The following is a 12,587-nucleotide window of genomic DNA, read 5'->3' as shown; positions in this document are numbered from 1 at the left end:
TCGTTGTATCTAAATAACCCCTTAAACACCATACATTGCATTGCATGCGTTTTTGGAAAATTGGAATGCACAACACCTTTTGAACTTTTCCAATATTCGATAGGGCAAAACTTAACTTCTCTTCACTTACCTTTTAGTTTCACCTTTGTCCAATTGTTAAATTCGCCCAACAGCAACAGCAGACGCAGTAATGTAAAGGCCAAATGTCGATGCGACGTTGTATGGAACATGGCCACTGATGATATTGAAGCACAAACAATTACAGAGACAGCATTAGCAATCAGCACAAAAACACTTCTCAATTCCCAAGAAACTTTTGCGTTTAAATTGCTTTCGCTGTTGCTTCCATGGCAACAACATTAGTCCTGAGTTTAGGAGGTTCCTTAGAAAGGATACGACCATTACAATAACACACCAAAGTAATCTGCATCGTTATGTATTTGGCTTTCCGTTTTTTTGTTTTTGTTTTTCTTCAAAAGTTTCCAATAAGTTTTCGATTTGGTGCAACTTACTTTACCACAGCGATTGGAATTCGTTATTATTCTCTTAATTCCTTAATAATCGTAATTATTGGGGGATTTCATTTGACACGCACTTAAGACACACTTCTGGAAAAACATGAAGCAAATAAAAGATTTAATTAAAAGATTATCACTGTTAAGTACTTTTACAAATAGTTGTGGTTATGGAGAAAGCAAAAAGCAATACAGAGAGAGAGAGAGGGCAGTTGACGGCTTATAATATTGGGTGGAGGGGATCCAATGTTGCCTCAGGCTTATGTTCAAGTATAACACTCAAGTATAACGGTTAACTGATTCCAAAGAGTTCGACTTTCCCTTACGTATTTTGATATTGATTCCTAGCAAAAGATGCGGTTTCTTTGAAATAAAGACATTTATTGGGAATCTATTGGAAGTGCAAGTTATTAATGACAGGATTGACAACAGATGGTGTACGAGGGTTGACTTTTATATTTCAGGATTAGAGAACACAAAAACAAATATTAATCATTAAAACTTCTTAACATCGTCTTCAGGGACCCACCGTGGTGCAATGGTTAGCATGCCCGCCTTGCATACACAAGGTCCTGGGTTCGATTCCTGCTTCGACCGAACACCAAAACGTTTTTCAGCGGTGGATTATCCCACCTCAGTAATGCTGGTGACATTTCTGAGGGTTTCAAAGCTTCTCTAAGTAATTTCACTGCAATGTGGAACGCCGTTCGGACTCGTCTATAAAAAGGAGGTCCCTTGTCATTGAGCTTAACATGGAATCGGGCAGCACTCAGTGATAAGAGAGAAGTTCACCAATGTGGTATCACAATGGACTGAATAGTCTAAGTGAGCCTGATACATCGGGCTGCCACCTAACCTAACCTAACCTAACCTAACATCGTCTTCTAAATTGTAAGTTAGTCCATACACGCAAAAAAAAAATAATTCTTTCCTCCCAAACGAAATTTTAGACAAACAAAGATCGTTTCGCATTTGCTTTTCGCTGTAGGGAAGTTTATTTGGAAGAAAAGTATATAATTTTTGTGATAAACGTTTATTATTTTCCAGAATGTAAAAACAATTTCAAAAAGATTAACTCAAAAAACCAATCTATTCTGGCTAATTACATTTTCCCTCACATCTTTCTCACTTCCACGAGGTTTTTTAGTTCTTAGCACGTTTTTCTGTAATACAAACAATGTAGAAGAAATTATTCCATTTTATAAATTTTATTTTTGTAATCCAACACACTATCCACTGGGCCACGTAGGTGTTATTTTCATCAATAGAAAATTATCGTTATAAGTTATATGTATATAGCATAGTTTGCGGCACCAACGAGCCGATTAAACAAATTTTATTTTACAGAAACATACATTTAGTTGGGCACCGTGGAGCAGTGGTTGGTACGTTTTGGCCTTGCATGCCAAGGGGTCCTGGGTTCGATCCCTGCTTCGACCGAAGACCAAAAAGTTTTTTTTTTTTTCCTATATATTCCAGATATGTTCGGAAGATTCCGAAAAGTGTTCAACATTACATACTACTGTATTAAATTTTTACTATGAAGCTGTAAAATGTATCTTATTAAAGACTTGAAGTCGGAAAAGAACAGTGCTTGATATAAACGAAATGGACTGTGCTGTTGGTTCAAAAATATTTTTTTATTGAAAAATAAAAAAATCAATCAAACGAATTTTTTTTTTTGGTGATAAAAGTTTAAAATTTTCGAAGACATTAAAAAAAACTCTAACAAAAGAAAAACGTTTCGGCCGGGCAGAATCTAAATACCCACACGGATGAAAAAGACTGTTTTTCATATGTTTGGCTACAAACATTATATGTTTGGAACACAAATTTTTAAACACAATATTTTTGAGTGCAAGCATATAATGTTCATAAACTAGCATAACATGTTTGGGACATATATGTTAATATGTTAGAACATATTATGTTTGGGACATAAAATGTTTTTAAATATAATATGCTTGGATGCAAACATATATTAATTTAGAAATAGCCTATAAACATATATGTGTTTAGTAGCTTGGAGCGCTATTTAACAGGGAGCGATATTGAATTAAGTTGGTGGTTGTTGCTTGTTATTACAAAATTAACATTTTATTTTTCCTTGGGCAATTGATCAGCTACTTCTTTGATCCTTACAAACTGTGTGGTCCGCTGTTCGAATCCCCGTCCGGCAAAAGGTAAAATTAAAATAAAAAAAATCATACAATTGAATAATTTCTTCTACAATGCACATTGGGCCAAATGACCGAACTCTCACGCATAAAATCAATTTTTGAACTTGTGAAAATTAAATATTTGGTGGTACGAAAAAGTTGACAACACATTACGAAAAACAAATCCAAAATGGTAAAACAATATGGCAACCCGTTTGGCCGTCTCAGGCCGACGAAGTGGCAACTCTTTGCCATTGATTTTTTTCTTGAATTCATAGTTTAGCAAGGTGCTTTAGAGATTTTGCTGGTAAAAAAAGTGTTTAAAGTTATAAACTTAATTTAAAATGTAAAATTTAAGTCAAAGTATGTACTTTTAGTAAAAATTAACAGCGATGGTAAATATTGTTTGGTTGTTTAAGAAAAATGTGTGACAAAAAGCATATTTTTTCTTTGCTAAATATAATGTATGTCCCATGTTTTCTGGAGTAGAACTTACTATATTGGAACGTATTGGTTGAGTTTTATACTGCGTTAGAAAGGTTGAGATGTTGTCTTTCTTGCAAACATAAATTTGTCTGCTTATAAGTGCTAATAAAGCTACCCTGTTATAATTATGGTGTTACAATCAAAACGCAGAAATTGTTAAATATTGGATAGAAAACAACTCCCAGTGCTGTAATAATAATGCAAAAACATTAAAAAGTGATAAGTCTACCATCAAGAAAAAAGTAAAATAATTGTGCAGGGAAATAGAATGAAGTAGCGTTACTTTGTTTAGTAGAAACATCTGGACAAACCAATGGTAACGAATGAGAAATTTAGGTAAATCTGCAATATCTACCATATCATTAATAATAGGTATATAAAATAAAATGTCGTCCTGGGTGTCTTACTGCAACTGATTCGTCGATACAAGTTCAGTTACAAAATATGCTTAATCATAAAGCTAATATTTACATATAGACTTACATATAGCAGAGTGTCAAGGTAGTGACACGTACAGAAGTAATATGATCACTGCAAACATGTTTCAAGAACAAAATGTTATTTTTTAACGAATATGTTCCCACTTCAACATAGTGTTGCAGAAATGATGGTATTTGAAACTTTTAGCTAAAATGAGCGATTGAATTAAACTAAAATTGCTGAAATCATATACACTTTAAGGCAGTGATCAAGATGGAGTAACAGTGAGCATCAGTTCTAATCTAGATTTTCAGTTTCCAATGTTACTACATATTGAAATATTTGATTTGGTGTATGATAAATGTGGTTGAGATACATCCTACACTAGAAAGTGGGCGTGGCAGTGGCCGGATCGGTCCGAAATGTTGATTATACTTTATTCTCATCCCCAGTGGTACATGTACAAAAATTTAGAGCTCTAAGCGCTTCCTTTGGGTTGAAATACGCCCTTCATTTTAAAGTGGGCGTGGCAATGGGCGGATCGGTCCAAATTTTTTATCATAATTTATTCCCATCCCCAGTGGTACATGTACAAAATTTCAGAGCTCTGGGTGTTTCCGTTGATTTAATGCGTCAAAAACCTGTCATTTGGCCCACTGTGCAATGTTTGTATTACAGAAAAAGGTGCTAAGAACTAAAAAATCTTGTGGAAGTGAGAAAGATGTGGGGGAATATACAATTGGGCAGAAACAAAATTTTGAGCATTCAGGTCGAAAACCTATGTTGTTAGCACCTATATTACCTGTTTATTTTCATAATTCATTATGATTGTAAATATATAAATAAAATTTTGAGCACAATATTGTTTGGGAGAATTTTTTTTAAGCATATAATATTTTTCGGTGCAAAATGCTTCCAAACATATTATATGTTCACATAATAACATATTGTTTTTTGGAAGACAACATTATTGAATTTGGATGCAAAAATACAAAAATGTTTGGAACTTAGACTACCCAAACATATATTGTTTAGACCAATATGCTTTCAAACATATTATATATTGGAAGAGATCAAACATATAAATGTTTGGGCAATACCCAAAAATGTATATGCTTGAAGCAAAATATGTTTGGGAGTATATGTTACAGAAGCGATTTTTTGTGAGCGTGCACCACCATGAATCAAATATAATAGTTTCCTTTGAAAATTCTTCGTCGTGGCGGGTTACTTGATAATATATAGAATTTCAGGGGGTTTGATGACGGATATTCTCCTAAGCAGATCAGCTCTAAGATAAATTTAAAGATTAGTTTTTTATTTGATTTTTTGGTCGACCTTTATGTTAACATAGTACAATAAATTCATGCTTGAAAAAACATGAATTTATAAATTTAAAGATTCTACCTAGATCAGATTCTGAATTTATAACAACCGTTTTTGTTTGAGTTTTAAAGGAATCATAAATATCTCGTGTAAGTGTGTAAGACAATAATGAAATAACGCCGGACCGAATAACGTTTCGGCCGGGCCGAATCTAAATACCCACCACCATGATTCAAATATAATAGTTTCCTTTGAAAATTCTTCGTCATGGCGGGTTACTTGATAATATATAGAATTTCAGGGGGGGTTTGATGACAGATATTCTCCTAAGCAGATCAGCTCGAAGACAAATTTAAAGATTAGTCTTTTATTTGATTTTTTGGTCGATAAAGAAATTCGTTTGAATAATAAATTCATGCTTGAAAAAACGTGAATTTATAAATTTAAAGATTCTACCTAGATCAGATTCTGGATTTATAACAACCGTTTTTGTTTGAGTTTTAAAGGTATCATAAATATCTCGTATAAGTGTGTAAGACAATAACGAAATAACGCCTTGATTTGAAAATAGAAGTAAAATCTGAAAATTTTACTTTCAGTTTCAAACTATTTTCATGATCAGTGCACCTTCTACACGGATGAAAAAGACTGTTTTTCATATGTTTGGCTATAAACATTATATGTTTGGAACACAAATTTTTAAACACAATATTTTTGAGTGCAAGCATATAATGTTCATAAACTAGCATAACATGTTTGGGACATATATGTTAATATGTTAGAACATATTATGTTTGGGACATAAAATGTTTGTAAATATAATATGCTTGGATGCAAACATATATTAATTTAGAAATAGCCTATAAACATATATGTGTTTAGTAGCTTGAAGCGCTATTTAACAGGGAGCGATATTGAATTAAGTTGGTGGTTGTTGCTTGTTATTACAAAATTAACATTTTATTTTTCCTTGGGCACACGGATGAAAAAGACTGTTTTTCATATGTTTGGCTTTAAACATTATATGTTTGGAACACAAATTTTTAAACACAATATTTTTGAGTGCAAGCACATAATGTTCATAAACTAGCATAACATGTTTGGGACATATATGTTAATATGTTAGAACATATTATGTTTGGGACATAAAATGTTTGTAAATATAATATGCTTGGATGCAAACATATATTAATTTAGAAATAGCCTATAAACATATATGTGTTTAGTAGCTTGGAGCGCTATTTAACAGGGAGCGATATTGAATTAAGTTGGTGGTTGTTGCTTGTTATTACAAAATTAACATTTTATTTTTCCTTGGTTAATTGATCAGCTACTTCTTTGATCCTTACAAACTGTGTGGTCCGCTGTTCGAATCCCCGTCCGGTAAAAGGTAAAATTAAAATAAAAAAAATCATACAATTGAATAATTTCTTCTACAATGTTTGTATTACAGAAAAAGGTGCTAAGAACTAAAAAATCTCGTGGAAGTGAGAAAGATGTGGGGGAATATACAATTGGGCAGAAACAATATTTTGAGCATTCAGCTCGAAAACCTATGTTGTTAGCTCCTATATTACCTGTTTATTTTCATAATTCATTATGATTGTAAATATATAAATAAATAAATAAAATTTTGAGAATTTTTTTTAAGCATATAATAATTTTGGGTGCAAAATGCTTCCAAACATATTATATGTTCATATAATAACATATTGTTTTTTGGAAGACAACATTATTGAATTTGGATGCAAAAATACAAAATGTTTGGAACTTAGACTACCCAAACATATATCGTTTAGACCAATATGCTTTCAAACATATTATATATTGGAAGAGATCAAACATATAAATGTTTGGGCAATACCCAAAAATGTATATGCTTGAAGCAAAATATGTTTGGGAGTATATGTTACAGAAGCGATTTTTTGTGAGCGTGCAATTGATCAGCTACTTCTTTGATCCTTACAAACTGTGTGGTCCGCTGTTCGAATCCCCGTCCGGCAAAAGGTAAAATTAAAATAAAAAAATCATAAAATTGAATAATTTCTTCTACAATGTTTGTATTACAGAAAAAGGTGCTAAGAACTAAAAAATCTCGTGGAAGTGAGAAAGATGTGGGGGAATATACAATTGGGCAGAAACAAAATTTTGAGCATTCAGGTCGAAAACCTATGTTGTTAGCACCTATATTACCTGTTTATTTTCATAATTCATTCATAATTCATATATAAATAAATAAATAAAATTTTGAGCACAATATTGTTTGGGAGAATTTTTTTTAAGCATATAATATTTTTGGGTGCAAAATGCTTCCAAACATATTATATGTTCACATAATAACATATTGTTTTTTGGAAGACAACATTATTGAATTTGGATTCAAAAATACAAAATGTTTGGAACTTAGACTACCCAAACATATATTGTTTAGACCAATATGCTTTCAAACATATTATATATTGGAAGAGATCAAACATATAAATGTTTGGGCAATACCCAAAAATATATATGCTTGAAGCAAAATATGTTTGGGAGTATATGTTACAGAAGCGATTTTTTGTGAGCGTGTATATCCTCAAGAAGTGAAATCGGTCTATATGAAGGCCTTACCAAATGGACCGATAAAAACTAAATCCGTTAAAATTTTAGGCAAATCGTATAAAAACTACGGTTTATATAAGCCCAAGGAGTTAAATCGGGAGATCACTCTCTATGGTGGATGCTATGCGAAAAACATGCACCGATACACACCAAATTCAGCAACCTTAATTGTGGTTCTGAAAAACCGAATATATCAAAGATATCAAATTTCAGGCAAATTGGATAAAAACTATGGTTTCTAGAAGCTCAAAAAGTAAAATCGGAAGATCGGTCTATATGGGGGCTATAGCAAAACAAGGACCGATACGCCACATTTTCGCTACACTTTTTGTGGTACTAAAATATCTCTATACTTCAAATTTCAAGTATATTGGATTGACAATGCTGTTTCTGGAAGCCCAAGAAGTAAAATCGGGAGATCGGTCTATATAGGGGCCATACCAAAGTATAGACCGATAGGTACCATTTTCAGCACAATTACTTGTGGTCTTAAAATACCTATATATTTCAAATCTCAGGCAAATCGGATTGACAATACGGATTCTAGAAGCCCAAGAAGTAAAATTGGAAGATCGGTCTATATGTGGGCTATACCAACAGATGGACCGATACGCCTCATTTTCGGCACACCTATTTATGGTCCTCAAATACCTCTATATATCCTAGAAGCCCAAGACCCCAAATCGGGGGTCGGTTTATATGGGGGCTATATCAAAACCTGGACCGATATAGCCCATCTTCGAACTTGACGTGGCTGCAAACAAAAAACGAATCTGTGCCAAATATCTACATTATTGAGAGCTGTAGCGTGATTACAACAGAATAATAATAGAATAAAGGAAAATTTCTTCTAACATAATAATTCCATGAACTAAAATAAAGTTAAATTGGCTTTAGTGAAATAGAGGGTTCACTTTTTTTTGAGTGTATGTAGCCCAATCTCCAGATTTGAATTATTTGGCTTCTGGACACCGCAATTTTTATCCAATTTGCCTAAAATTGGAAATCTAAGTTATTTTAGGTCAAAAATGGTGTGTATCGGTCCATGATTTGGTATAGTCGCCATATAGCTCGATTGGACTTCTTGGGCTTCAAGGCACGGCAAATTTTATTCGAAATCTAAGGTATTTTAGGTCGATAAGCAAGTGTGCCAAAGATGGTGTGTATAGGTTCATATTTTCGTATAGTCCCCATATAGGCCTTTCTGCCGATTTCACTTCTTGGACTTCGTGACACCGCAAGTGGGCCGAAGGCTGTGTGCATCGGTCCTTATATTGGTACACCCCCATATAGCCCGATTTCCCGATTTAGCTTCTTGAACGTCTAGATATCCAAATTTTTATCTGATTTACCTGAAATTCAAAATCTAGAGGTATTTTAGGTCCGTAAATAGGTGCAGCGAATAGGTGGTGTGAATCGGTCCATGCTTTGGTATAGCCCCCATATACACTGAAAAAAAATATTTATGTGATATTAAAGATTACACAATCTAAATTTTAGTATGTGCCATTTACAAAATATTAAGAACGAATTTCTTTAAAATAATGAAATTTCAATTAAAATAAAATGTATAATCTTGGCTTCAAAACAAATATTAAATTTAGAACATAAATTTTGGAAATTTGTATCCCTCCGTTAAAATCGTAGGACTGTGAACTAAGGTAAATTTTCCTTAAAGTAAAGAAACACATTTTTGATTTGATCGTCCTTAGATTAACTGAACTATTGAATCTTTAGATTTAATAGAAAAGCGCTTCAAATATAGGCTAACATTTATTTTAAGGATTTTACATCTTTGGTTAAAAGTTTTTTTTTTTTTCTTTTGAATTAAGAAATCATTTTTTACTTTGAAGCATCCGTTATAATTTGGATTTTTAAACTGGCATTTGTTTGTACGTGAATAGAGAATGAACATGTGATCAATGAGATCTGTATCCTAAATTTAATTTTATTGATCCTAGATTTAAAGCCAGATAGCTCGCTACAAAATGTCTTTGTTTTAAAGAAACTGCATTTTTGGCTCAGAATCAATACCAAAATCCTTAAGGGAAGGTCAAAACCTTGGGATCCAAGTAAACTTTTTGTTTGAATGTAGGCGATCTCTTGGGCGTCTAACCCCAAATTTTTATCCGATTTGCCTGGAAATCAAAATCTTTTTATAGATCCATAGATAGGAGTGCCGAGTATAGCGCGTATCGGTCCATGTTTTGGTGTATATGTTTGTTTGGGAGCGTATTTTCAAGTAACCCGCTACGACGATTATACTTGATTCATGTTCATGGGTATTCGGTATGTTCTACTATATTCCACACTACAACAACTCTGGCTATTATTAAGAACAAAGATTGAACAATATATCAGAGACTAGAGTAACCCGACCCGCTTCGCTGCGCCTCCCGAAGCATATTTTCGTTAACTTAGTCAACCATTTCCTTCGATCTGAAAACAAATTCGAAAAGATTTGAACTCTTTTAAAGACTAGGGTCAGGGGAAGTCTGGCACAAAAACTGAAGTACTGATTAGTCACTCCATGGTTTCCACACACGTGTCCCTTACATTTCAAAAAAATCAGACTACTTGCTTTTTTGTTTTGGATCTTCTACATTTCCTATGAATTTCAAGCGTGGTTTGTCAAGGAGAGGTATACCGTCCAATAAATCGTAAAAAGTAATGGCATTTAAAAATTGACCATATTAACATTTGTTAAAGTGTTAGACTCGGAGAACATGCCTTTCCCAAACATATACCGGAAAATTAAGCACCCTCTACGTTGCCTGTCAACTTCATGTAAATTTAAATTTTTTACTTAAAATAGTCTGGCAGAAAAATCATAAAATTATGTACGAATCCGGCTTCTTAGCCGGATTGATTGGTTATTTGAATGCGACAACCTAGTTTCCCAAGTTTCTAGGTTTTATACTATCTTTGATGATCTGATTAAGAGTTTTGTTCCCTTATGTAATAGACGGTCGTATCTAGGACCCCCTTGGTTTACAAGGGAACTACGTCGTGTTCGTAACTTGAGGAATAAGATGTACAGAAGATTTCTATTGAGTGGCAATTCTATAGATTTTCGCAACTACTCAGTTACTAAAAGCAAGTTCGTTAGTCTTAATAAGAACTGTTATGAACGTTATTTGATAAGAATGCGCTATACGTTAAACTCCGACCCTAAAAGTTTTTATAATTTCGTTAATTCGAAAAGAAGGACTCGGACCTTTCCTAGTTTCATGAGGTATAAGGGTACACTTTCTGATAATGAGAAAGTGATCGCTGATTTTTTCGCTGATTATTTTAAAGAGTCCTATGTTGACAATTCGAATGTTGGATCAGAGTATCCCTATTTCATTCCTTCTGTTCCTATATTTTCTCATATTACATTGACGGAATCTGAAGTGCTTGACGGATTGAGATCCTTATCTATAAATTATTGCCCAGGACCTGATGGTATACCTTCTTCCATTCTGAAGGAATGTGCGGATCTTTTATATATTCCACTGACACATCTGTTTAACTTGTCTTTGCGAACTGGCAATTTCCCAGACATGTGGAAGGTTAGTCATGTTATTCCCTTGTTCAAGAAAGGTAATAGAACGAACATTGAGAATTATAGATGTATCGCTAAGTTGAGTGTGATACCTAAACTGTTTGAACTTTTGGTAACTAGGAGAATTTCGTACTCCCTTCGTAATATCATTTCGGAATCCCAACATGGTTTTATGAGAGGTAGATCTACTGTAACTAATTTATTGGAATTTGTTGGTCATGTCTTCGAATCATTCACTCAGAGACGTCAACTGGATGTGATCTATACGGATTTCAGCAAGGCGTTTGACATAGTGAATCATAGGTTATTACTATACAAATTGGATGTTTTGGGATTCCCACCTATCCTTCTGCGCTGGATCGATTCCTACTTGCATGGTAGAACTCAGAGAGTTGCATTTAAAGATTGTTTATCTACGCTTATTCATGTGACATCTGGCGTGCCTCAAGGTAGCCACTTAGGACCAATACTGTTTAATCTATATTTGAACGATCTCCCGTCGGTTATCGTATCATCGAGGATCTTGATGTACGCAGATGACGTTAAATTGTTTCTTTGACTTGATTCTGCTAGGGATACTTCCCTTCTTCAGGATGACATTGACAGACTAGTCGAATGGTGCGCTTCTAATTGTATGGTACTTAATCTTTTAAAGTGTAAGAAGATGACTTTTTCCCGCGGAGCTTGTGAGCAGACTGAGTACTGCATTGGGAACTATAAGCTTGAGAATGTGCTGAGATTTAATGATTTAAGCGTTTTGTTGGATTCCCGACTTGATTTCGGTCCTCATATTGATGAATGTGTGAATAAGGCAATGGGTGTTTTGGGTTTCATTAAGAGATGGTCTAAGGAATTTGTTGATCCTTATTTGACAAAAAGGCTCTTTACGACTCTGGTTAGGCCGATATTAGAGTACGCATGTGTTGTCTGGTCACCAAGTTATCGCTATTATATTGATCGTGTTGAATCTGTCCAGAAGCAGTTTTTTATTTTTGCTTTGAGAGGGCTTGGCTGGAATAATTTATACGACTTGCCTCCTTATTCTAGCCGTCTTTTATTAATTGATCTTCCATCTCTTGAGCGTAGAAGGTTCATGCATGGTATTGTATTTCTCACTAAACTAATTAAAGGAGATACTGATTCACACTACCTAACCTCGAAAATTTGCTATAATGTTCCTAATCGCTTAACTAGGAACTTTGTACACTTAAAGACTGACTTTTGTAGACACAACTATGAATTATTTAATCCGCTTAACGTTTTGTCTAGAAACTATAACTCGGTGTATACATTGTTCTCGTTATCTGAGTCGATTCCTGCCATAAAGGAAATTATACTTAAGTTGGACAATAATGTTGCTGAGCCAAGGGTTGTCGCCTTCTAATTTCAGGTATACATTGGAGCCTGCTTTATTCATCTAACGGCGGGAGTCCCTATAATACGGTGGCACTTACTGGCCTAAAGGCTCGGAGGGTCCTTTCTGGCCCATTTCTAAAACACACGATGCGCCCATACTCTGACTGCTGGAACTTT

At 34.0% G+C, this 12,587-nt stretch overlaps 1 protein-coding gene across 1 annotated transcript in view; it reads right to left on the bottom strand.

The window, feature by feature from the left end:
• plum (IgSF transmembrane protein plum) overlaps window positions 1-12,587 on the bottom strand; it is a 499,814-nt gene that overhangs the window by 449,897 nt on the left and 37,330 nt on the right. Inside the window, exon 2 of the mRNA XM_075291754.1 lies at window positions 131-608. Within this exon, the coding sequence (XP_075147869.1) occupies window positions 131-230 (100 nt within the window). The 5' untranslated portion in view covers window positions 231-608. The remainder of the gene's footprint in view (window positions 1-130; window positions 609-12,587) is intronic.

Source organism: Haematobia irritans, chromosome 1 (assembly GCF_050003625.1).
Source record: "Haematobia irritans isolate KBUSLIRL chromosome 1, ASM5000362v1, whole genome shotgun sequence".
NCBI lineage: Eukaryota > Metazoa > Arthropoda > Insecta > Diptera > Muscidae > Haematobia > Haematobia irritans.
The sequence above is the reverse complement of the archived record's forward strand: the minus strand, read 5'-3'. Positions and strand labels throughout refer to the sequence as shown.